Source organism: Somniosus microcephalus, unplaced genomic scaffold, assembly GCF_052327205.1.
Source record: "Somniosus microcephalus isolate GS21.2 unplaced genomic scaffold, FLI_Smic_1.0 unresolved_chr1, whole genome shotgun sequence".
Classification (NCBI taxonomy): domain Eukaryota; kingdom Metazoa; phylum Chordata; class Chondrichthyes; order Squaliformes; family Somniosidae; genus Somniosus; species Somniosus microcephalus.
The window spans coordinates 114,471,122-114,498,276 of record NW_028225179.1 but is presented as its reverse complement, the minus strand read 5'-3'; the positions used below and the strand labels follow the sequence as shown (position 1 = coordinate 114,498,276).

The 27,155-nt window shown below is 45.5% G+C and overlaps 1 protein-coding gene across 4 annotated transcripts in view; it reads right to left on the bottom strand.

Annotated features, from left to right (window-relative positions):
• LOC147095720 (ral guanine nucleotide dissociation stimulator-like) overlaps positions 1-27,155 on the bottom strand; it is a 305,851-nt gene that overhangs the window by 3,334 nt on the left and 275,362 nt on the right. For all 4 annotated transcript variants that reach the window (XM_085974764.1, XM_085974765.1, XM_085974763.1 and 1 more), the window contains one exon: positions 5,886-6,079. In XM_085974764.1, coding sequence (XP_085830890.1) covers positions 5,886-6,079 — 194 coding nt within the window. The remainder of the gene's footprint in view (positions 1-5,885; positions 6,080-27,155) is intronic.

Genomic DNA, 27,155 nt, shown 5'->3' with positions numbered 1-27,155 from the left:
CTCTTGACCAACTCTCACAACACTTTATTCATTAAGATTAACAGGAAAATGCCCAAGGCGTGATACCTTGACAAACCAATTTGACTGGTTGAAATTTCAAGGATGCTAGTCAATCTTTGTAGTGATTAGGTCATAAATATAAGATCATAGAGAATCATAGGATAGTACAGCACAAAGGAGGCCACTCGGCCCATCGAGTCAGCGCCGGCTCTTTCGAAGAGCAATCCAGTTAGTCCCACTCCCCCGCTCTTTCCCCATATCCCTGCAATTTTTTCTCCTTCAAGTATTTATCCAATTCCCTTTTGAAGGTTACTATTGAATCTGTATCCACCACCCTATCAGGCAGTGCATTCCAAATCCTAACCACTCGATAGGTGAAAAAGTTTTTCCTCATGTCGCCTCTGGTTCTTTTGCCAATCACCTTAAATCTGTGGCCACGCATTGGCGCCCCTCCAGCCATTGGAAACAGTTTCTCTTTATTTACTCTATCTAAACCCATCATGATTTTAAACATCTCTATCAAATCTCCCCTTAGCCTTCTTTGCCCCAAGGAGAACAACCTCAGCTTCACTAGTCCATCCACGTAACTGTGTTCCCTCATCCCCGGAACCACTCTAGTAAATCGCCTCTGCACTCCCTCCAAAGTCTTCACATCCTTCCTAAAGTGTGGTGCCCAGAATAGTCACCAATAAATCCAATTGGGAATTCAGGAAAAACTTCTTTACCCAGAGAGTGGTGAGAATGTGGAACTCGCTACTACAGGGAGTGGTTGAGGCAAATAGCATGGATGCATTTAAGGGGAAGCTGGATAAGCACCTGAGGGAGAAGGGAATAGAGGGATATGCTGATAGGGTGAGATGAGGAGGGATGGGAGGAGGCTCGTGTGGAGCATAAACACCGGCATAGACCAGTTGGGCCGAATGGCCTGTGCTGTAGACTCGATGTGACTCGATGTAACTGAGTGGCTCGCTTGGCCACTTCAGAGGGCAGTTACGAGTCAACCCTGTTGGTGTGGGGCTGGAGTCACATATAGGCCCAGACTGGGTAAGAACAGCAGGTTTACTTCCCAAATGGACACAAATGAACCAGTTGGGTTTTTACAACAATCCCACAGCTTCACAGTCACTTTTACTGATACCAGCTTTTCATTGCCAGATTTTTCTAAACCAAATTCAAAATCTCAAATCTCCTTGGTGAGATTTGAAGTCATGGGGGTTGATTTTGTGGAACCGGTCGGGAAGAAGGCGGGACTTCCCCTTTCAGGTTTCTGACCCGCCTACTTCGACGTCCAGCCAATCCGCGTGATTTTCCCTTGATTGATCTTGTTTAGCCCGCCCAGCGGGCTCAGCAGGCCAATTAAGGGCCACCCGGCAACAGGTGACGTCACAGACTGCAATTTCATCTGACAAGATTTCTGACAGATGAAATATCAGTGTCTCGCAGCTGTTTGAAGCTGTTAAACACTGACAGTCTGATTTCTAAGATGAGTCCTTCTATACAGACTCATTTAGAAATCTCAGCAGCACTCAAAGCTGCAGGCTGTCACTTTTGGCAGATTGCAGCCGTTCAGCTTTCAGTTCCGGTTGACTGATGGGCTCCTGACGACTACAGGAAGAAAGGCTGTGAAGGTAAGCAAAGGTAAGTAAAAGTTCATTACACACTTTAAATACACCAAACACACTTACCTTTACAATCATGCACTCATCACTCACCTGAGCGCCGACATCGCGACCCCTCCAACTCCTTCAACCCGACGGGCCACCTGCTCTAACCTGGCGTGGTTTGGAGCCGTCGGGAATCCCACACGAAACCACTCAAAATGGGGATTAGGCTAAAAACTGCCTGTTAACTACCCGTTAACAGGCAGTTAATTGGCACTAATCCCTTCCCGCCTGGTTTCGGCAGGTCCCAGTGCGGGGCGGGTACCCGCCGCCCCTGAAACTTACGTGAGGCGGGGTTTTGGGCGGGATGGTGTCGGGACCCCCAAAGTCGGGATTTTCCCCCCCTCCCACACGCCTGAAACCCTGCCTGACGGCTCCCCGAAAATCTAGCCCATGTTCTCTGGATTATTAGTCCATGTCACTGATAGACACCCAATAACACAACTAGCAGCGTAACCACTGTGCTACTGTACCCTTTTCCATCGAATGTAAAAGTGAATCTCATAACAAGATTTAGTCTGCAGTGTTAGAAAGAAATGTAAAGTTCTCATGATAGTTGTGTTAACATTCCTGATGTTAACAACGTATTAATTTAGCCTCAGAAAAATAAGAATATAAGAAATAGGATCAAGAGATGGCCATTAGGCCCTTTGAGCCTGCTCTGCCATTTAGTAAGATCATGACTGATCTTTGACCTCAACTCCACCTTCCCGCACCATTCCCATATCCCTTGATTCCCTTAGTGTTCAAAAATCTATCGATCTCAGTCTTGAATATACTCAATGTTTCAGCATCCACAACCCTCTGGGGTACAGAATTCCAAAGATTCACAACCCTCTGAGTGAAGAAATTCCTCCTCATCTCAGTCTTAAATGGCCGACCCCTTATCCTGAGACTGTGACCCCTAGTTCTAGAGACTCCAGCCAGGGGAAACAATCTCTCAGCATCTACCCTGTCAATCCCCTTCAGAATCTTGTATGTTTCAATGAGACCACCTCTCATTCTTCTAAACTCCAGGGAGTATAGGCCCATTCTACACAATCTCTCCTCATAGGACAGCCCTCTCATTCCAGGGATCAATCTAGTGAACCTTCGTTGCACCGTCTCTAAGGCATGGATGTCCTTCCTCAGATAAGGAGACCAAAACTATGCACAGTATTCCAGGTGTGCTAATGTGATAAAGATATTAATGTCATGCCTCCGGTATTGATATAGCATCACTCACATTAATGCAGCATTGCTGTTATTGATGTAATATTACTGGGGTGAATGTGGCATCAGCAAGCTCAATATAATGTAATGACACTGTGATTAATGCAATGATACTGATATGAATGTACAGGGAACTTTTTTTTATCCGGCACGGACAGGACCGACGTGGTGCCGGTTCATCAAAAATTCCGGATAACCGAAAGCTATAGTAAAAGATACGGAGAGCTGACAGCTCCGTATAAAGCAACAAACAAGTTCAGAACAATGGCCACAAGTTCCAAGCATCTCTGTAGCTTAGCAACAGCTGCAGCCACACCCTTGCACAGCAACAGATGGAGGAACGCAAGTAGAATATGAAGTAAAACCTACTCCTGAATTTTGCTGGTTAACCGAGATTTCCGGTTATTTTAGGTGCCGGTAAATCGAAAGTTTCCTGTAATGTCATTGAGTTTGATGTGATGTTATTGGTATTGAAATATTAATGTGGCGCCAGTAATCTGGATGTAATGGCCCAGAAATTCGGGTCCCAACGCGTGAGTACACACGGGGTACTCACGTGTGGACCCGATGGAAGTGCCGGTTTCTTGCATGCACTGCGCATGCGCGGGAAACCGGCACTTCCGTTCCTCTGAACGAAGGGGTTCAGAGGTCGAACGCGTGCGCGCGTGAGTCTGCGCGTGCGCTTTGAACTTACGTTTTTTTTACAGGTTTTTCCGTGAGGGTAAGTCTTTAGATTTTAGAAATGTAAAAACCAGGCGTAAGGCCTGCATTTTAAAAGGTAAGTGGTCAATTAATTAAAATTAAAACATTTTTTCCACAGGTTTATTATTTTGAAATACTTTAAAGCAAGGTAAGTTTATTTTTAGCCCCGTTTTTTTATAAAAGTATTTTTTTCAAAAATTTAAATTATTGTTTAAAATAGTTATTTAATGTAATTTATAGTTTATTTAAAAAGTGTGATATTTTAAAAATTTATTTGAAGGTTTACTGTTATTTTGGGGCCCGTATATTCATAAGTTTAGACAGGTCTTCTTGTCAATCTTATGAATGGCCGTTTCCCTCCTCTGATTGGCTGCCCATGGCTCACGTGATCCCAGGGGACGCATCGCACTAACTACGCCCCTGGGACACGCAAGCACAGCGCGCCGGGAGTTGGAGCAGGCCCCGGAGCGGAATTCCACGGGAGCCCAGAGCTCAACTGCCGGCGCGCAAGGTAAGTGCAGGTCGGGGGCTTGCACCCGCGGGAAGCCCCCGACCCGAATTTCTGGGCCAATGTTATTGGTGTGAATGTAATGAAGCTGGTGTTGGATGTAACATGGGAAATGGTCATTTAACGTTGGTGATAAATATTAACCATCAATAACAGTGACAGAACAATAACGGGGTTGTGTTAATGAATTTTTTTTTTTTTAAATCAGTGATGTATTAATATAATTATAATTGGCCAAAGACCCAGAGGGGAATTATTTTTGGACGCGACAGCTGCCGACCAAGTTGAAGTGATTGTGCACACAGTTCCAGCGTTTTTCTGGTTGTTCGCTAGCGGAAAAGAAGGTATCGTCGCCATTACAAAGAGAACACTTCCAGAGAGAAAGGTGAGGAGAGATCGCTACTGCCAAACACGGCCGCATCAGGAAAAGAAAATCCGCACCAGCAAAACCCAGTAAACAGCCCATTTTAAAAATTAATTTTCATTAATTTTCTCCTCTCCCTCCGCACGGGGCTTCGCGCGCCGTATGAATAAATCTCCGCAACCCTCCCCCACCCCGCGAAAATATCACACCTCAATACTTAAACCAATCTGCGCGATTGTTGTACATGATTAAACCCACCCATGGCTCCATAGCTCCCACAGATTTAGGCGGGCGATATGATTATATTATTATGCATTCATGCTGAAACCACCACAGATTCACGCGCAGCACGCTTCTGCACAGCTTCCGGTTCGTTGGCAGCGGTCACTCCAGATTATTTTTCTGCAGCGAGTTGTTGCGATCTGGAATGCGCTGCCTGAAAGGGCGGTGGAAGCAGAGACAATAGTAACTGTCAAAAGGGAATTGGATCAATACTTGAAAAGGAAAAATTGTCAGGGCTATGAAAGAAAGAAAGACAGAAAGACTTGCATTTATACAGCGCCTTTCACCACCACCGGACGTCCCAAAGCGCTTTACAGCCAATGAAATACTTTTTTGAAGTGCAGTCACTGTTGTAATGTGGGTAACGCGCAGCCAATTTGCACACAGCAAGCTCCCACAAACAGCAATGTGCTAATGACCAGATAATCTGTTTTTGTTATGTTGATTGAGAGATAAATATTGGCCCCAAGACACCGGGGATAACTCCCCTGCTCTTCTTCGAAATAGTGCAGTGGGATCTTTTACATCCACCTGAGAGAGCAGACGGAGCCTCGGTTTAACGTCTCATCCGAAAGACAGCACCTCCGACAGGGCCGCACTCCCTCAGCACTGCACTGGAGCAAGGGAGTGGGACTAATTGGATAACTCTTTCAAAGAGACGGCAGAGGTGCGATGAGCTGAATGGCCGCCTTCTTTGTGGTATGTGGTTGTGGGTTCAAGTCCCCACTCCAGAGAATTGAGCACAAAAATCCAGCCTGACACTCCAGTGCAGTGCTGAGGGAGCGCTGCACTGTCGGAGGTGCCGTCTTTCAGATGAGACGTTAAACCGAGGCCTTGTCTGCCCTCTCAGGTGGACATAAAAGATCCCATGGCACTATTTCGAAGAAGAACAGTGGGAGTTATACTCGGTGTCCTGGCCAATATTTATCCCTCAATGAACATCACTAAAACAGATTATCTGGTCATTATCACATTGCTGTTTGTGGGGTCTTGCTGTGCGCAAATTGGCTGCTGCGTTTCCTACATTACAACAGTGACTACCTGTCAAAAATGTACTTTATTGGCTGTAAAGCGCTTTGGGACGTCCTGACGTTATGAAAGGCGCTGTAGAAATGCAAGTCTTTTTTTTCTTCATGATGCGATGATATTTGCAAACCTGTCGAGTAGAAGTTCCAGAGCCTCCTGGGTGGTGGTGAAGGTTCGATACGTGGCGAGGAAGGCTGAGACATAAGAGGGATCGCCGCAGTCAAAGGCCTCAAGGAGGTGCTGCACAATCTTCTCAAGCGTTCCGACCTTGATCGAGCGGATTTTAACCGTCTCGCACGTGGTGCCAACCGACTCGTTTTCCACCTGGAGGGCACGAACCACAAAGGTGAAAGGTTAATCAGGAACGATATGAACAGACTGGGTTGGTGCTGGGGACCAGAGGGCAGCATGCGTTAGGGCGACTGCTGAAGTAACGCCGAGACCCTTTGTCGTGGTGGGGGGAGGCGGGGTGTGGGGGGGAATCAGGGCATCAACAGCGTGCAGTACTGCGGGGGTCCTGCACAGCCACGACGGTGAAATCACCATTTACCTAAGTTCATCACAACTGTAGCCCTGCATGACGATTACTCTCTGAGCAGGGCCCAATTACTGAGCCAGCCCGGCAAAGGTCTGGAGACGCAGCTAGCCAGAGGTGTCTGTGCTGTGGCGAGGCTTGAGAAAGGGGTGGGGCAGAAAGTACTTTACAACAGGGGTGATGGGGCAATCAGTATACGATAAACTTGCCTTGGAGGCGGTGCAACAAAGGTTCACTAGATTGATTCCTGGGATGAGAGGGCTGTCCTATGATGAGAGATTGTGTAGAATGGTCTCCTTACCTAAGGAAGGATATACTTGCCATAGAGGGAGTGCAACAAAGGTTCACGAGGCTGATTCCTGGGATGGCGGGACTGTGGTATGAGAAGAGATTGAGTAAACTAGACCTGTAATCTCTTGAATTCAGAAGAATGAGAGGGGATCTCATTGAAGCATACAAAATTATTACAGGGCTTGATAGGGTGGATGCTGGGAGAATGTTTCCCTTGGCTGGGGAGTCTAGAACCAGGGGCCATAGTCATTGGGTATATTCAAGACAGAGATCGATAAATTTTTGACTAGTAAGGGCATCAAGCGATATGGCGATAGGGCCGGTGAATGGAGTTGAGGCAGAAGATCAGCCACGATCTTATTGAATGGCGGAGCAGGCTCGAAGGGCCGAATGGCCGACTCCTGCTCCTATTTCTTATGGTCTTATGTTCTTATTGGGCCCAAATTCTCTGGAGTTAAAAAGAATGAGAGGTGATCTCATTGAAAGGGATGCAATCCCTAGAGGGCTTGATAGGGTAGATGCTGGGCGAATGTTTCCCTTGGCTGGGGAGTCTAGAACCAGGGGTCACAGTCTCAGAATAAGGGGTCGGCCATTCAGGACTGAGATAAGAAGAAATTTCTTCACTCAGAGGGTGGTGAATCTTTGGAATTCTCTACCCCAGAGGGCTGTGGAGGCTCAGTCATTGGGTATATTCAAAACAGAAGTCGATAGATTTTTGGATATTAAGGAAATCAAGGGATATGGGGATAGTGCGGGAAAGTGGAGTTGAGGTCAAAGATCCCCATATCCCTTGATTTCCTTAATATTCAAAAATCTATCGATCTCTGTCTTGAATATACTCAATGACTGAGCCTCCACAGCCCTCTGGGGTAGAGAATTCCAAAGATTCACCACCCTCTGAGTGAAGAAATTTCTCCTCATCTCAGTCCTAAATGGCCGATCCTTTATTCTGAGACAGTGACCCCTGGTTCTAGACTCTCCAGCCAGGGGAAACATCCTCCCTGCATCTACTCTGTCAAGCTCTGTAAGAATTTTGTTTGTTTCAATGAGATCACCTCTCATTCTTCTAAACTCTAGAGAATATAGGCCTAGTCTACTCAATCTCTCCTCATAGGACAATCCCCCCATCCCAGGAATCAGTGTGGTGAACCTTTGTTGCACTCCCTCTATGGCTCCTTAGGTAAGGAGACCAAAACTGTACAGAATACACCCGGTGTGGGCTCACCAGGGTCCTATATAATTGCAGGCAGAGATCTCTGTGGCGGAGCAGCTTATAGGGAATGCCGGTGCCTGGGCCTTCCAGGGTTGCCAAACCTCCAGAGTTGCTCTGGAGACCCCAGGAATTAAACATTTAGGCCTAGTAATTTGCTTCGGGCAGTTTCTGCGCCGCCGCCCGAGCTCAATTTCTAGGCCTTAATCTCTAGGGCGACGCTGCGAGCAAAGCCCAGGGAGAAGAATCACAGGGGTCATTGAATATATTTAAGGTGGAGATCGACAGATTTTTGGACGATAGGGAGTCCAGGGTTATGGGGAGCAGGCAGGGAAGTGGAGTTGAGGCCAAGATCAGATCAGCCATGATCTTATTGAATGGTGCGGCAGGCTCGAGGGGCCCAATGGCTGACTCCTGCTCCTACGTCTTATGTTTTTATGTTGTTTTAACACTTTCGTGCTCAGGTTTAAACTCTGCTGCCCTTTCCCTAATTCGCACCAAGTCCCGTTCACCCATCACCAATGTTCCCTCTGATTGTGTTTTTTCACTGAGCGGGCCACGAACTCCTTTGAGCGCGAGCTTTTTGTCGGTGAGCAAATTTGACAACAACATCTACAGTTACAACAACAACTTTTACAACTTAAAAGCTTATATACAGTAATGCCACATTGCTACCCCACCGTCTGAAATCATGACACAATCAGACAAGGTTTGATACACGTTTAACATAACTTCTCTGCTTTTGAAATGAGCCCCAGTGCTTTATTTGCACTTTTATGGCTTTTTTAACCTGTGTTGCTACTTTTAATGATTTGTGAATCTTTACCCCTAGATCCCTTTGCACCTCTACCCCATTTAGACTCTTATTTTTCAAAGAGTATTCCTCCTATCAAAATGCACCACCTCACACTGATCTATATTGAAATTCATTTGTCATTTACATGCCCATTTTGCAAGTTTGTTCACGGTAGAATCAATTAAAAACTTTCAGTTCGTCATGTACAAACTCTATATATAAAAAACTCATCAGAAATGACTGGGATATAAAAGAACTGCATAATAATGCATTAACACTTCAGAAATGTCACTCAGTTACATGGTTATGCATCAGCAAACAATCCAAAAGCCCGAGGGGAGCTGAAAGAGACTGATCTATTCCTGCAATTTGTATTCATTTTAAAGTTTTCAACATATTAGCCCATCCCTCGTGTCACTATAGCAATGGCTGCACAAGCAGCAGGAACTGCGGCTTTCCTATGGCGCTGACATGCTGTACGTCCACATAAGTAATTAGAATATTAATCACAATGCAACCAGATAACCAACAAATATGAAGTGCTGCAGTTCTTTAGTTCGCAGTATTAAAAAGAATTGAACAAAAAGGGTATCCATATTTCCAACTTCAATCACTTCCATTAATAAACGTGGTCTTCTTGAACCAGCACACCCCCCCATATAAAATGTCAGAAATGCAGCACTTATTCACAAGTGCAGAAAAACACACACACACAATTTGCGTCACTGAATTAAAAACAAAAAGCAGAAAAAGCTATGATTTGACAGAAATAAACATTCCTCTTTCTCCTTGGACAGGAGAACCAATCAGACTGACTTGGAAATGTTTATTAATATGTTGCCGTAAAGATGTTAATTTACGAATTTCGCTTCTAATGTTTTTCTCTCAAACAATCGCCATAATATTAATCCCTGCTCTTATCATGAAAAGTGTTGAATTACTTTAGGCACTTCCCAATTAAATAGTGGGAAACAAACATCATTGTACTCTCAATTTTTAATCTCCTATTTCAAACATTTATACCAAATCGAAATTGTTCATTATCAGTTTAATCAAAGTATTTTCTGCATCTTTCTCAATAAACAAATAGTGGTTTCTTCTAAGGTAGCTTCCTGCAATTATTATACATCATTACATAACTCGTGTTTCTATTAACACTCCACTAAACGTTTATGAAGAAATCAATATTTACATTATTCCTGGGACTTCTTAGGACTATAGAACGACAGACAAAATAAAATAGTTTGTGTTTTTCCCCTTTTTTTGGTTCTCTTCCTAAACGTCTTAATGATTTTTGTTTTGAAAGTCAATAAAAAGTAATATGTAACTCCTACAAATCCTCGCGGCCCTCCCCCTCAACAGCATGGTTGCATGTTTGTGTAAAGCTACTCACTGCCGTCGATCGTTCAAAATCAAATATTGAGAAATTTCAACTTTAAAACGTTTTAGGCAATTCAGAGCCTCTTTAAAAGCGTTTGGACTCCAAGACCTGGTTGAAACTTGTTTGGATGGGGGGAAAATTGATTCTTGTTCCTGTTTCTTCCAAAATCATATTCGAAACTTCGGGGGAAAAAAGTGTTTTTAACACTCATTTTTTGTGAAAAGTTCATTAAAAATCTTTAAATTCTTTCAAGTCTCGTTGCAGCTTTGACAGAAGTTGCTCCAAGTTTCTCTTTCCCTCTTCAACGCTGCCGTTAAACATACAACAAAAAATTTATAAAATAAACTCTAATTCCAAACGGAGCTCAAATAAGAAAGTGACTATAGCGGTTAAACTTCCTAAGAAGGCAGTGAGGTTATCTAACTGCAGCCTTGGTGAAGTTTAGGGAAGTTGTTTCCTCTTTTTCTGCTGCCGTTCCCTCCGTCTCTCACAGACTCTGAGGTACAAACAGGGGCACAATCTTTTTCCCCTCTTTCACAACATGATTTAAATAACCCTGATAAACTCATTCAAATAGGGGACAACACCTGGCAAAATTTAACTGAAATTTACTGCGGGACATTCAACATCACTTTCCCGTATTTTTTTCCGGCTTTAAACAATTTTCTGAATTAAAAAAACATTCACCAGGGACCTAAAATGTGCTGCGCCGCCACCTGTGTTGTTCCAAAGTGCGGCCGCTGCTCCGTCCTCGGGAACAGACTACACTCGTCTGGGCCCTCACCCCTCTCTCTCCTTTTGCTGTCTCTCTCTTTTTCTCTGTTGCTGTCTCCCTCTGTTTCTCTCTCTCTCTGTCCCTGTCTTTCTCTCTCTCCATCTCCCTCTGCCCGTCTCTCTCTCCATCTCCCTCTGTCCCTGTCTCTCTCTCTCTATCTCCCTCTGTCCCTGTCTCTCTCTCTCCATCTCCCTCTGTCCCTGCCTCCCTCTCTCTATTTCCCTCTGCCCCTGTCTCTCTCTCTCCATCTCCCTCTGCCCCTGTCTCTCTCTCTCCGTCTCCCTCTGTCCCTGTCTCTCTCTCTCCATCTCCCTCTGTCCCTGTCTCTCTCTCTCCATCTCCCTCTGTCCCTGTCTCTCTCTCTCCATCTCCCTCTGTCCCTGTCTCTCTCTCTCTCTCCCTCTGTCCCTGTCTCTCTCTCTCCATCTCCCTCTGTCCCTGTCTCTCTCTCTCCATCTCCCTCTGTCCCTGTCTCTCTCTCTCTCTCTGTCCTTTTCTCCCTCTGTCCTTGTCTCTCTCTCTCTCTCCATCTCCCTCTGTCCCTGTCTCTCTGTCTCCATCTCCCTCTGTCCCTGTCTCTCTCTCCATCCTTTTCTCCCTCTGTCCTTGTCTCTCTCTCTCTCTCCATCTCCCTCTGTCCCTGTCTCTCTTTCTCTCTATCTCCCTCTGTCCCTGTCTCTCTCTCTCCATCTCCCTCTGTCCCTGCCTTTCTCTCTCTCCATCTCCCTCTGTCCCTGTCTCTCTCTCTCCATCTCCCTCTGTCCCTGCCTCCCTCTCTCTATTTCCCTCTGCCCCTGTCCCTCTCTCTCCATCTGCCCCTGTCTCTCTCTCTCTATCTCCCTCTGTCCCTGTCTGTCTCTCTCCATCTCCCTCTGTCCCTGCCTCCCTCTCTCTATTTCCCTCTGCCCCTGTCTCTCTCTCTCCCTCTGTCCCTGTCTCTCTCTCTCCATCTCCCTCTGTCCCTGCCTCCCTCTCTCTATTTCCCTCTGCCCCAGTCTCTCTCTCTCCATCTCCCTCTGCCCCTGCCTTTCTCTCTCTCCATCTCCCTCTGTCCCTGTCTCTCTCTCTCTCCATCTCCCTCTGTCCCTTTCTCTCTCTCTCCCTCTGTCCCTGTCTCTCTCTCTCTATCTCCCTCTGTCCCTGTCTCTCTCTCTCCATCTCCCTCTGTCCCTGTCTCTCTCTCTCCATCTCCCTCTGTCCCTGTCTCTCTCTCTCCATCTCCCTCTGTCCCTGTCTCTCTCTCTCTCCGTCCTTTTCTCCCTCTGTCCTTGTCTCTCTCTCTCTCTCCATCTCCCTCTGTCCCTGTCTCTCTTTCTCTCTATCTCCCTCTGTCCCTGTCTCTCTCTCTCCATCTCCCTCTGTCCCTGCCTTTCTCTCTCTCCATCTCCCTCTGTCCCTGTCTCTCTCTCTCCATCTCCCTCTGTCCCTGCCTCCCTCTCTCTATTTCCCTCTGCCCCTGTCTCTCTCCATCTCCCTCTGTCCCTGTCTCTATATAGGTAAAAAGCGGGATGAGGTCCTAAAAGCGGAATATAGGGAGTTAGGAGGTAAATTAAAAAATAGGACCTCAAAGGTAGTAATCTCAGGATTGCTACCAGTGCCACGTGCTCGTCAGAGTAGAAATAGAAGGATATTTCAGATGAATACATGGCTAGAGGAATGGTGCAAGGGGGAGGGATTCAAATTCCTGGGACATTGGAACCGGTTCTGGGGGAGGTGGGACCAGTTCAAACTGGATGGTTTGCACCTGGGCAGGGCTGGGACCAATGTCCTCAGGGGAGCGTTTGCTAGTGCTCTGGGGGAGGGTTTAAACTAAGATGGCAGGGGGTTGGGAACCTGAGCAGGGGGACAGAGGAAAGGGAAACAAGGATAAAAGCAAAAGGAAGAAGAAAAACAAAAGTGGCAGTCAGAGAAATCAACGGTTTAAATCAAACATGGCCACAGTAAATAATAATTCTAATAGGTCTAAGAGCGTTAAAAAAATAAGTCTGAAGGCTTTGTGTCTTAATGCGAGGAGCATTCATAATAAGGTGGATGAATTGGCTGCGTAAATAGAGGTAAACGAATATGATTTGGTTGGGATTACGGAAACATGGCTCAAGGATGGCCAAGGCTGGGAACTCAACATCCAGGGGTATTCGATATTCAGGAAAAATAGGCAAAAAGGAAAGGGAGGTGGGGCAGCATTACTGGTTAAAGAAGGGATTAACACAATTGTAAGGAAGGATATTAGCTCTGATGATGTGGAATCTGTATGGGTAGAATTGAGACATACCATGGGGCAGAAAACGTTAGTGGGAGTGGTATATAGACCTCCAAACAGTAAGGCGGAGGTTGGGGATGGCATTAAAAGAGAAATTAAAGAAGCGTGCAATAAGGGCACAGCAGTCTTCATGGGTGACTTTAATCTACATATAGATTGGGCTAACCAAATTAGTAACAAAATTGTGGAGGAGGAATTCCTGGAGTGTTTACGGGATGGTTTCCTGGACCAATATGTCGAGGAACCAACCAGAGATCAGGCCATCTTAGACTGGGTATTATGTAACGAGAAAGGATTAATTAGCAATCTTGTTGTACGAGGCCCCTTGGGTCGGAGCGATCATAATATGATCGAATTCTTCATTAAGATGGAGAATGAAGTAGTTGACTCAGAGACTAGGGTCCTAAATTTAAATAAAGGAAACTATGATGGTCTGAGGCACGAGTTGGGTAGGATTGATTGGGGAATGTCACTCAAAGGGTCGACGGTGGATAGGCAATGGCAAACATTCAAAGATCGCATGGATGAACTACAGAAAATGTTCATCCCAGTTTGGCACAAAAATAAAACAAAAAAGGTGACTGAACTGTGGCTAACAAGGGAAATTAGGGATAGCATAAGATCCAAGGAGAGGACATATAAATTGGCCAGAAAAAGCAATAATCCTGAGGATTGGGAGCAATTTAGGATTCAACAAAGGAGGACAAAGGGATTAATTAAGAAGGGGAAAATAGAATATGAGAGTAAGTTTGCGGGGAACATAAAAACTGACTGTAAAAGCTTTTATAGATCTGTGAAGAGAAAAAGATTGGTGAAGTCAAGCATAGGTCCCTTGCAGTCAGAATCAGGGGAATTTATAATGGGAAACAAAGAAATGGCAGACCTTGTTATTTCGGATTTCCAACATCCGCAGTATTTTGCTATCGTACATATTTTGGTTCTGTCTTCACAAAGGAGGACACAAATAATGTCCCAGAGATGCCGGGGAACATAGGGTCTGATGAAAGGGAGGAACTGAAACAAATCAGTATTTGTAGGGAAATGGTGTTAGGGAAATTGACGGGATTGAAGGCCGATAAATTCCCAGGGCCTGATAATCTACATCCTAGGGTACTTAAGGAAGTGGCCCTAGAAATAGTAGATGCATTGCTGATCATCCTCCAACATTCGATGGAATCTGGAACAGTACCCATGGATTGGAGGGTAGCTAATGTTACCCCACTATTCAAAAAAGGTGGTAGAGAGAAAACGGGGAATTACAGACCGGTAAGCCTGACATCGGTAGTGAGGAAAATGCTAGAGTCCATTATAAAAGATGTAATAGCAGAGCACTTGAAAAACAGTGACAGGATCGGACAAAGTCAACATGGATTCACAAAAGGTAAATCGTGCTTGACTAATCTACTGGAATTTTTTGAGGATGTAACTGGTAAAATAGATAAGGGAGAACCAGTGGATGTGGTGTATCTGGACTTTCAGAAGGCCTTCGTTAAGGTCCCGCATAAGAGATTAGCGTGTAAAGTTCAGGCACATGAGATTGGGGGCAAGGTATTGACTTGGATAGAGAACTGGTTGGCAGACACAAAGCAAAGAGTTGGAATAAATGGGTCCTTTTCCGAGTGGCAGGCAGTGACTAGTGGGGTACCGCAGGGATCGGTCCTTGGACCCCAGCTATTCACAATATATATTAATGATCTGGACAAGGGAACTAGATGTAATATCTCCAAATTTGCAGACGAAACAAAGCTGGGTGGGTGTGTGTGCTGTGAGGAGGATATCGAGAAACTCCAGGTTGATTTGGACATGTTGGGTGATTGGGCAGAAACATGGCAGATGCAATATAATGTGGATAAATGTGAGGTTGTCCACTTTGGTGGCAAAAACAGGAAAGCAGATTATTATCTAAATGGCAATAGATTGGGAGAAGGGGAAGTGCAACGAGACCTGGGTGTCCTTTTGCACCAGTTGCTGAAGGTAAGCATGCAGGTGCAGCAGGCGGTTAAGAAGGCAAATGGTATTTTGGCCTTCGTAGCGAGAGGGTTTGAGTACAGGAACAAGGATGTCTTGCTGCAGTTGTACAGGGCCTTGGTGAGACCACATCTTGAGTATTGTGTGCAGTTTTGGTCGCCTTATCTGAGGAAGGATGTTCTTGCCATGGAAAGAGTTCAGCGAAGATTCACCAGGCTGATACCTGGGATGGCAGGAATGACGTATGAGGAGAGATTGGGTCGATTGGGCTTGTACTCGCTGGAGTTTAGAAGAATGAGAGGTGATCTCATTGAAACTTATAAAATTCTGACAGGACTGGACAGACTAGATGCAGGGAGGATGTTCCCGATGGTCGGGGAGTCCAGAACCAGGGGACACAGTCTAAGGATAAAGGGTAGGCCATTTAGGACAGAAAAGAGGAGGAATTTCTTCACCCAGAGAGTGGTGAACCTGTGGAATTCTCTACCACAGAAGGCAGTGGAAGCCAGTTGATTAAATATATTCAAGAAGGAGTTGGATATATTTCTTAAGGCTAAAGGGATCAAGGGGAATGGGGAGAAGGCAGGGACAGGGTACTGAGTTTGGATGATCAGCCGTGATCTCATTGAATGGCGGAGCAGGCTCGAGGGGCTGAATGGCCTACTCCTGCTCCTATCTTCTATGTTTCTATGTTTCTCTCTCCATCTCCCTCAGTCCCTGTCTCTCTCTCCAACTCCCTCTGTCCCTGTCTCTCAGTTCAAATGCTTTATTGGCATGAAAGTTTACAGAGAACCATATTGCCAAAGCTTACATAGCAAAAAGGTACAGTTTTCCAACATTCTGTAGGTGTCAATCGATTTGACATTTGTTGGGTATATACAATATTACTTTTAAACAATATTAATTTTAAACAGTCTTTCTACTTCATTTGGTGCGTTCAATATTAATTTTAAACAGTCTTACTTTTAAACAGTCCTCAGGTTGTGACATGTTGTTACATATTTAGCCCCAAGGTATGGTCTGTCTCCTTCTCCTAGGACTAATCTCAATTTTGACAGATCATCCAATTCCTTGAGATCTGGGGTTGTTTGGCTTAGCTTGTTGAATAATATGTTTCTTGATGTGTTGAATTTTTCGCATTTTAGGAGGAAATGCATTTCTGTTTCAACCTCGCCAGCCAGACATTGATCGCATATTCTATTCTCTCTAGGCTGCCAGGATTTCTTGTATCTGCCTTTTTCAATTTCCAGTTGGTGGTCGCTTAGTCTGTACCTGGTGAGGGTCTGTCTCTGTTTTGTGTCTCTGATGGTCGTGAGGTAGTCTGCCAGTTTATATTCTCTTTTTAGGGCCCGGTAACATTCTAATCTGCTTTGGCTTTCGGTTATTTTGTTCCAATGTTCCAGGTAGGTTTCTTTGCATTTTTTAATGATTTGGTTCACTCGGATTGGTGTTTGGACGGCTGTGTTGGTCTGGGGCTGGTCAGGGTCCGGCTGAGTACTTAGTTTCAGTAGCAGCTGACTCAGGGGACTCTTTTCTGGGTTTAGCTCTTGGGTCTGAAAGGCTTTGAAATGAAGGGTGTCTGGGGAGCTAGATTTGAGGTGATTTAGGAAGTTTAGTGCTCGTTTTTGGATGTTTATTATCAGTGGGTATCTGCCTAGTTCGGCTCTGCATGCATTTGTTGGCGTTTTTCTTTGGGTGCGAAGGATGCTTCGGCAGAATTCTGCATGTAGGGCTTCTATTGTGTGTTTTTCCCATTTAGTGTAGCTTTGGTGATTTAGCGGGCCCCATACTTCACTACCGTACAGTGCAATGGGCAGGATTATGCTGTCAAAAATTTTGAGCCAGATTTTGATTGGGATTTGGATGTTGTAGAATTTTCTTTTTATTGCATATAGGGCTCTTCGGGCTTTTTCTTTTAGTGCATTCACTGCTATGCTGAAGCTCCCTGATGCTGTAATAGTTAGACCAAGGTAGGTGTAGCTCATAGTGTGTCCTATAGTGGTATCACTGAGGGTAAACTGGTATTTGTTTTCCTGACATCTCGGTCTTTTCTGAAAAATCATGATGTTGGTTTTCTTTAGATTTACTGTTAGAGCCCAATTTTGGCAGTATTTGTCGAGTAGGTCTAGTTGTTGCTGTAATCCCTGTTCTGTGGGAGACAGCAGAACCAGGTCGTCCGCATAGAACAGGGAATTCACTTCTCCATCCAGGAGACGGAGACCTGGCGACTCGCTTTGCTCCAGCATGTCTGCTAATTCATTTATGTATATGTTGAACAGGGTCGGGCTCAAATTGCAGCCCTGCCGGACGCCTCTTCTCTGGGTGAAGAAATCGGTGCGTTTGTCTCCAATTTTGACCCCGCATTTGTTTTTCAGATACATTGATTTAATAAGGTCATAGACTTTGCCCCCTATTCCACACTGAAGAAGTTTATAATAGAGCCCTTCATGCCATATAGAGTCAAAGGCTTTCTTGAAGTCGATGAAACAGGCGAATATTTTCCCATTTTTTGTTTGGTGTTTATGTTTTTCAATGAGGGTGTGAAGGGTATAGATATGGTCGGCGGTGCGGTGTTTTGGAAGAAAGCCTATTTGGTTTTTTCTGAGGATATTATGTTTGTTAAGAAAATCAAGTAATCTACTATTTAGAATACTGCAGAATAACTTCCCTAGACAACTGTTGACACAGATGCCGCGGTAGTTATTTGGGTCTGATTTGTTTCCACTTTTATATATGGGGGAGATTAGTCCTTGGCACCAGATATCGGGAAAACAGCCTGAGCGTAATATGATGTTGAATAGTTTGAGTATCGCACCCTGCATCTCCATATTGCTGAACTTTAGCATTTCATTTTTGATGTTGTCTGGGCCACAGGCTTTCTTTAGGTGGAGAGATTTTGTTTTTGTGGCCAGTTCTTTCCATGTGATTGGGGAGTCTAGAGGGTTTTGGTTGTCTTTAATTGTTGCTTCTAATGTGTGGAGTTTTTCTGTGACCTGATGTTGACTTGGGTTTGTTTTGTTTTTTGGGATGTCTTTGTAGAGGTTTTCAAAATGTGTTCTCCAGATGTCGCCATCTTGGATTGGTAATGCTTGCAATTGTGTTGTACTCAGGTTATTCCACATTTCCCAGAATTGTTTTGGATTGGTGGAGTTTTCAATTTCTTCGAGTATTTTGTGGGTATAGTTTTGTGTTTTGTTCCTAATGGTGTGTTTATATCTTTTGAGGGTTTCATTGTATCTAGTACGTAGGTCCGGATTGTTTGGTTGCCGATGCTTTTGGTTTGATATTTTTCTCAGGTCTTTTCTGGCATTTTTGCATTCGTGGTCAAACCATTTCATATTTTTATTTTGTCTTTTGTGATGCTTCCTCTTCTGTTTCACGAGGTCGGCTTTTACAGCTGCCTCATGGAAGATCATATTTATATCCTCTATGGCCGTGTTTACACCATCTCTGGTGATCTCATATATATTTTCTTTAAATTTTGAAATTTTACTTGTGAGATCAGGTGAATTTAGTGCTGTGATGAATTTATCTCCACTGTCTGGGGCCCATCTGTATGTCTGGTTTATTTTATGTAGCTTACTGTGTTCCTTTTTTGTGTCTGTAGTTTGGGCAGAAAGTTTAAGGTACACATTTATTTGGTTATGGTCTGAGAAGGGGGATTGCTGCCTGACAGTGAATGCGTTGATATCGCAGGGGTCCAGGTCAGTGATTGTATAGTCCACCACACTAGACCCAAGAGTTGAGGAGTATGTGAGTCTCCCTAGGGAGTCCCCTCTGAACCTACCATTAACTATGTACAGGCCTAAGGCTCGGCAGAGTTGCACTACCTCCCTACCGCTTTTATTTATTTCACGATCAAGGTTGTTCCGATTTGCGATGGCTGGTGTGACATCTAAAGGGGTCTGGCCAAACACATGGTTGTTTCCCTGTGGGTCTATGAAGTCAGGTTCACAACCGGTCCTTGCATTTAGGTCCCCACATATTATCACCTTTCCTTGGGCCTGGAAATGGCTGATTTCCATGTGGAGAGTATCAAATAACTCCTCTTCGAAATATGGCGAATCTATTGGAGGTATGTAGATCGCACATAAGTAAACATCTTTTTTTGCTATTCCTATATTTTTATCTAGTTTTAGCCATACGTGTGATTTCCCCTGTTTTACCGGTGAGATGTGTTTGTCCAGTTCTCCCTTATACCACACCAATATTCCCCCGGAGGTTCTGCCCTTGCGTGTTTTAGTGTATTTTACTGAGGGCACAATGATTTCATGGTACATTGGAGGACAGTGGGTCGGCATGTCCTTTTGGCACCATGTTTCTGTTAACACAATTATATCAATGTCTTTTATAGCTTTTAGGAATTCAGGGTCTGTACTCTTCATCCCAAAAGTTGAGGAGCGGAGGCCCTGGATATTCCAGCAGCTTATGTGGAAAGAACGCATTTATATAGTTCAATAAAACGAAATAAAATGGACCTATTTTGTGGGATGAGTGTGGAAACACTATTTTCTATAATGCTGAGTGATGATTTAGTATAAATTTCATGAGGCATGCACATATATCTATCTAATAATAGTAATAATACTGATAAGATAACAATAATGATAATGATAAATAACAATATTAATAATTTCTCCGGCTTTCTATCAGGCTGTTCAGCATCGTCATGATCTTTCTCAGTTCTTGGTCTACAGTCTGTGGTCTAGAGGGGGGTCTTGGGTCAGGTATAAAAGCACGGTTCTGTTGTCGGTTTTGTAAAGGGGGGTGGGGGACATTGGTGGTCCTGTTTGGGCTCCCAATGGTAGGGGGGGTGGGAGGGCTGCGTCTTTTGGCAGTGTTTATGAGGTTTCTTGCGAAGACCCACATCCGCTGTTTGAGTAGATGTATTTCGTCATAGAGGTCCCTTGTGTTGATGTTTGGATGATGGGCCAGGGAGACTTCTCTTTCTCTCTCCCTCTGTTCCAGTCTCTCTCTCCATCTCCCTCTGTCCCTGTCTCTCTCTCTCTCTATCTCCCTCTGTCCCTGTCTCTCTCTCTCTCTATCTCCCTCTGTCCCTGTCTCTCTCTCTCTCTATCTCCCTCTGTCCCTGTCTCTCTCTCTCTCTATCTCCCTCTGTCCTTGTCTCTCTCTCTCTCTATCTCCCTCTGTCCCTGTCTCTCTCTCTCTCTCTCTCCATCTCCCTCTGTCCCTGTCTCTCTCTCTCTCCATCTCCCTCTGTCCCTGTCTCTCTCTCTCTCTCCATCTCCCTCTGTCCCTGTCTCTCTCTCTCTCCATCTCCCTCTGTCCTTGTCTCTCTCAATTCAATTCAATTCAATTCAAATGCTTTATTGGCATGAAAGTTTACAGGGAACCATGTTGCCAAAGCTTACATAACAAAAAGTACAGGTTTCCAACATTCTGTAGGTGTCAAACGTTTGTGACCCTCGTTGGGTACAGACAGTATTAATTTAAACAGTCGTTGACCCTCGTTGGGTGCATTCAGTATTAATTTAAAACAGTCGTTGGGTACATTCGGTATTGATTTAAATTTTTTTAGCGTATATATGCTATGGGTGTGCTCGTTAGTCACTCAATGTTCCTCAGGTTGTGACGTGTTGTTACATATTGGGCACCAAGATATGGTCTGTCTCCCTCCCCCAGGACTATTCTTAATTTTGACAGGTCATCCAATTCTTTGAAATCTGGGGTTGTAAGGCTGAGCTTGTCAAAATATATGTTTCTTGTCTCGTTGAATTTTTCGCATTTTAGGAGGAAGTGCACCTCTGTCTCAACCTCGCCGGCCAGACAGTGATCACATAATCTATTTTCTTTAGGTTGCCAGGATTTCTTGTATCTTCCTTTTTCAATTGCCAGTTGGTGGTCGTTTAGTCTGTATCTGGTGAGGGTCTGTCTCTGTTTTGTGTCTCTGATGGTCGAGAGATAGTCTGCCAGTTTATATTCTCTTTTTAGGGCCCGATAGCATTCTAATCTGCTTTGGCTTTTGGTTATTGTGTTCCAATGTTCCAGGTAGGTTTCTTTGCATTGTTTAATGATTTGGTTCACTCGGATTGGTGTTTGGGGAGCAGTGTTGGTCTGGGACTGGTCAGGGTCCGGCTGGGTAGGAGAACTTAGTTTCAGTAACAACTGACTCAGGGGACTCGTTTCTGGGTTCAGCTCTTGGGTCTGGAGGGCTTTAAAATGAAGGGTGTCTGGGGAACTAGATTTGAGGTGATTTAGAAAGTTTAGTGCTCGTTTTTGGATATTTATTATCAGTGGGTATCTGCCTAGTTCGGCTCTACATGCATTTGTTGGTGTTTTCCTTTGGGTGCAAAGAATGCTTCGGCAAAATTCTGCATGTAGCGCTTCTATTGTGTGTTTTTCCCATTTAGTGTAGCTATGGTGATTGAGTGGGCCCCATACTTCACTACCATACAGCGCAATGGGCAGGATTATACAATCAAATATTTTGAGCCAGACTTTGATTGGAATTTGGATGTTGTAGAATTTTCTTTTTATTGCATATAGGGCTCTTCGGGCTTTTTCTTTTAGTGCATTCACTGCTAAGTTGAAGCTCCCTGATGCTGTAATGGTTAGACCAAGGTAAGTGTAGCTCATAGTGTGTCCTATGATGGTATCACTGAGAGTAAACTGGTATTTGTTTTCCTGACATCTGGGCCTTTTTTGAAAAATCATGATGTTGGTTTTCTTTAGATTTACTGTCAGGGCCCAATTTTGGCAGTATTTGTCGAGTAGGTCTAAATGTTGCTGTAATCCCTGTTCTGTGGGAGACAGCAGAACCAGGTCGTCCGCATAGAACAGGGATTTCACTTCCCCATCTAGGAGAAAGAGACCCGGTGACTCGCTTTGCTCCAGCTTGTCTGCTAACTCATTTATGTATATGTTGAACAGGGTCGGACTCAAGTTGCAACCCTGCCGGACGCCCCTTCTCTGGGTGAAGAAACCGGTGCGTTTGTCTCCAATTTTGACACCGCATTTATTTTTCAGATACATCGATTTAATAAGGTCATAGACTTTGCCCCCTATTCCACACTGAAGAAGTTTGTAATAGAGCCCTTCGTGCCAAATAGAGTCAAAGGCTTTCTTGAAGTCAATGAAACAAGCGAATATTTTCCCATTTTTTGTTTGGTGTATATGTTTTTCAATGAGAGTGTGAAGGGTATAGATATGGTCGGTGGTGCGGTGTTTTGGAAGAAAGCCTATTTGATTTTTTCTAAGGATATTATGTTTATTAAGAAAATCTCTCTCTCTCTCTCTCCCTCTGTCCCAGTCTCTCCATCTCCCTCTCCCCCTCTCTCTCTCTCTCTCTCTATCTCCCTCTGTCCCTGTCTCTCTCTCTCTCCCTCTGTCCCTCTCTCTCTCTCTCTCTCTATCTCCCTCTGTCCCTGTCTCTCTCTCTCTCTCCATCTCCCTCTGTCCCTGTCTCTCTCTCTCTCTCTATCTCCCTCTGTCCCTGTCTCTCTCTCTCTCTCTCTCTTCCTCTGTCCCTGTCTCTCTCTCTCTCTATCTCCCTCTGTCCCTGTCCCTCTCTCTCTCCCTCTGTCCCTGTCTCTCTCTCTCTCTATCTCCCTCTGTCCCTGTCTCTCTCTCTCTATCTCCCTCTGTCCCTGTCTCTCTCTCTCTCTCCATCTCCCTCTGTCCCTGTCTCTCTCTCTCTCTCTATCTCCCTCTGTCCCTGTCTCTCTCTCTCTCTCTATCTTCCTCTGTCCCTGTCTCTCTCTCTCTCTATCTCCCTCTGTCCCAGTCTCTCTCTCCATCTCCCTCTGTCCCTGTCTCTCTCTCTCTCTATCTTCCTCTGTCCCTGTCTCTCTCTCTCTCTATCTCCCTCTGTCCCTGTCTCTCTCTCTCTCTCTCTATCTCCCTCTGTCCCTCTCTCTCTCCCTCTGTCCCTGTCTCTCTCTCTCAAATTCAAATTCAAATTGCTTTATTGGCATGATAAGGTACATCTTATGTTGCCAAAGCATCAAAATACATTTATGGTTGAACACATAAATGCAGTTCTATTCATACAGTGTATAAACAGGTATATCCCTGAGTGTATAAATATACATTCGCCTTGTTTATATATACTCTTTTCTTAGTTTACTGGTTGTCCCTCTGTTCATGGCAAGCTGTAACATAGTGTGCCGCCAGTGTTACACAGCTTCTCTCCTCCCCCAGTAGGAATGGGAGTTTTTGGTTGTCATTCAGATTTCTGAATTCAGGGCATATTTGTGAGAATTTTTGGTAGAAATTCTCCCTGATGCCCTGATTTTTTCCACAGGCTGTGAGGAAGTGCATCTCTGTCTCCACTACTCCCTGACTGCAGTGAGCGCATATCCTGTCTTCTCTTGGCAGCCTGGTCTGCCTGTGTCTGCCTTTTTCGATCGCTAGGCTATGTTCGCTAAGTCTGTACCTTGTCAAGGTTCTTCTCAGTTTGTTATCCTTTACCATGGTCAGGTAATCAGCTATGTTGTATTGTCTGTTTAGGGCCAAGTAGCAATTGAGTTTGCTTTGGGTTTTTGTTGTTTCTGCCCAATATGTCAGATATTTTTCCTTTTGCTTAGCGACGATTGTGTTGGGTCGAATTCTTTGTGTTACCCTGTCACTGTCCTGGGGCTGGTTATTGTTAGTATTGTTAGTAGTTACTTCACTGAGTCCCAGGACTAGTTGACTGAGGGTATTCTTCTTTATGGTCAGCTCTTGGCATTTCAGGGCGTCGTAGTGATAGCATTGGGGGTTGCTCATTTGTAGGTGATTCCAAAATTTGGTGGCTCTTTTTTGGATAGTGATTATTAATGGATATTGGCCTAGTTCCGCCCTGCATGCATTGTTTACTGTTTTCCTTTGAGTCCGGAGGATACTTTTACAGAATTCTGCATGTAGGATCTCAATTGGGTGTTTGTCCCATTTTGCAAATTCTTGTTGTGTTAGCGGTCCCCATACCTCACTGCCATAGAGTGCAATTGGTTCAATTACTGATTTGAAAATTTTGAGCCAAATGCTAATTGGGATTTCTATTTGGATTGATTTTTTGATGGCATAGAAAGCCCTTCTTGCTTTCTCTTTCAGTTCATTCACAGCCAGTTTGAAGTTTCCCGTAGAACTGATATTTAAGCCCAAGTATGTGTAGTTAGTGGTTTGTTCAATTTTGGTTGTTCCTACTGTGAAATTTATTTTGGGTCCCTGATGTTTGGATCTTTGCTGGAACACAAGGACTTTGGTTTTTTGGGGATTTATTGTCAGGGCCCAAGTCTGGCAGTACGACTCCAGCAGGTCCAGGTTCTGCTGTAGACCCTCCTTAGTTGGTGACAGCAGAACCAGGTCGTCTGCATAGAGGGGGAATTTAACCTTGGATTCATATAGGGTGAGGCCGGGTGCTGTAGATTGTTCAAGTAGTTTTGCCAATCCATTTATGTAAATATTAAAGAGTGTCGGTGAGATTGTCCCTCTCTCTCTCCCTCTGTCCCTGTCTCTCTCTCTCTCTCTATCTCCCTCTGTCCCAGTCTCTCTCTCTCCCTCTGTCCCTGTCTCTCTCTCTCTCTATCTCCCTCTGTCCCTCTCTCTCTCTCCCTCTGTCCCTGTCTCTCTCTCTCTCTATCTCCCTCTGTCCCTGTCTCTCTCTCTCTATCTCCCTCTGTCCCTGTCTCTCTCTCTCTCTGTCCGTCTCTCTGTCACTTTCTCTCTCTTGCTCTCTCGGCAAAGAACATCAGAGAAAAAGGAGAAGCAGACAATCAGTGTTGGTTCAGGAGAGAGCTTTCTCCCATGTTTTTAAACATTTGGAATCCAGTCCATATTGAAAAATGAGCAGAATTCTTTCCCTCTACGGGGAAACGCTTCTTGACAATGTTTTCCTCTTTGTGCTCTTGTGGTAATGAAGTTGCTCACATCAGACTCCAGCTACACTGAACTATTTGCAATTAATTGAATGCTCTTAGTGTCCCAGCTCTCTGTAATCCTGAGCGATAATCCTGCAGGTATTAGGTGATACGATTAAGTGAGGCCCTGACAGCGTGTTAGATTTTTTTATAACCGCTATTGTAAGAAGCACAGGAAATCTCTCGCCCCCCAGTCTCTCTCTCTCCCCGTCTCCCTCTCCCCAGTCTCTCTCTCTCCCCGTCTCCCTCTCCCCAGTCTCTCTCTCTCCCCGTCTCCCTCTACCTCTCTCTCACACTCTCTCTTTCCTGTTGCTCTCTCCCTGTCTCCCTCTCTCCCGTCTCTCCCCCCGTCTCACTCTCCCCCTCTCTCTCTCCCCCAGTCTCTCACTCTCCCCCTCTCTCTCTCCCCCAGTCTCTCACGCTCCCCCTCTCTCTCCCCCAGTCTCTCTCTCCCGCTCTCTCTCTACCTACCCAGACTCTCTCTCCCGCTTTCTCTCCCCCAGTCTCTCCTTGTCTCTCTCCCCGTCTCTCTCTCTCCCCCCTCTCTCTCTCTCTCTATACCCCAGTCTCTCTCTCTCTCTACCCCAGTCTCTCTCTCTCTCTCACCCCCAGTCTCTCTCTCTCTCTCACCCCCAGTCTCTCTCTCTCTCTCTCTCTCTCTATCTGTCTCCCCCTGTCCCTCTCCCTCTCTCCCCAGTCTCTCTCTCATCCCCAGTCTCTCTCTCTCTCACCCACACTCTCTCTCTCTATCTGTCTCCCCCTGTCCCTCTCTCTCCCCGTCTCTCTCTTTCTCTCCCCAGTCTCTCTCTCTCTCCCCCGTCTCTCTCTTTCTCTCCCCAGTCTCTCTCTCTCTCCCCCCAGTCTCTCTCTTTCTCTCCCCAGTCTCTCTCTCTCTCCCCCGTCTCTCTCTTTCTCTCCCCAGTCTCTCTCTCTCTCCCCCGTCTCTCTCTTTCTCTCCCCAGTCTCTCTCTCTCCCCCCAGTCTCTCTCTCACCCCCAGTCTCTCTCTCTCTCACCCACTCTCTCTCTCTCTCTGTCTCCCCCTGTCCCTCTCTCTCCCCCATTTCTCTCTCTCCCCCCAGTCTATCTCTCTCCATTAGTCTCTTTCTCTTCCCCCCATCTCTCACTCTCTCCCTCCCCCTTCCTAGTCTCACTCTCGCCCATCTCTGTCTCCCCGAAGTCTCCCTCTCTCACTCTCTCCCCCCAGTCTCTCTCTCTCCCTCGCCAGTCTCTCTCTCTCTCCCTCCCCAATCTCTCTCTCCCCCAGTCTCTCACTCTCTCTCTCCCCAGTCTCTCTCTCTCTCCCCGTCTCTCTCTCTCTCCCCAGTCTCTCTCTCTTTCTCCCCAGTCTCTCTCTCTCCCGTCTCTCTCTCCGTCTCTCTCTCTCTCCCCCAATCTCCCTCTCCCCAGTCTCTCTCTCTCCCCCAGTCTCTCTCTCTCTCCCCTATCTCTCTCTCTCTCTCCCCAGTCTCTCTCTCTCTCTCCAATCTCTCTCTCCCCAGTCTCTCTCCCTCTCCCCAGTCTCACTCCCTCTCCCACCATCTATCTCTCTCTCCCACCGGCTATCTCTCTCTCCCCCGTCTCTCTTTCTCTCCCCCCAGTCTCTCTCTCTCTCTCTCTCTCTCTCTCCCCAGTCTCCCTCTCTCTCCCCCAGTCTCTCTCCCCAGTCTCTCTCTCTCCCCCCAATCTCTCTCTCTCCCCACACTCTCTCTCCCCCAGTCTCGCTCTCTCTCCCCATCTCTTTCTCTCCCCCCAGTCTCTCTCTCTCTCTCCCCAGTCTCCTTCTCTCTCCCCCAGTCTCTCTCTCTGCCCCCAGTCTATCTCTCTCTCCCCAGTCTCTCTCCCCCCAGTCTCTCTGTCCCCCAGTCTCTCTCTCCCCAGTCTCTCTCTCTCTCCCCAGTCTCCCTCTTTCTCCCCGTCTCTCTCCCCAATCTCTCTCTCTCTCTCTCCCCCAGTCTCTCGCTCCCCAGTCGCTCTCTCCCCCCAGTCTCTCTCTCCCAAGTTTTTCTCTCTCTCTCCCCCCCCAGTCTCTCTCTCCCCCCCCAGTCTCTATCTCTCTCCAGTCAATTCAATTCAATTTTCAATTCAAATCGCTTTATTGGCATGATAAGGTACATCTTATGTTGCCAAAGCATCGAAAAACATTTATGGTTGAACACATAAACGCAGATCTATTCATACAGTGTATGAACAGATATATCCCTGAGTGTATAAATATACATTCGTATAATTTGTATATACTCTTTTCTTAGGTTTACTGGTTGTCCCTCTGTTTATGGCAAGCTGTAACATAGTGTGCCGCTAAGGTTACACAGTTTCTCTGTTCCC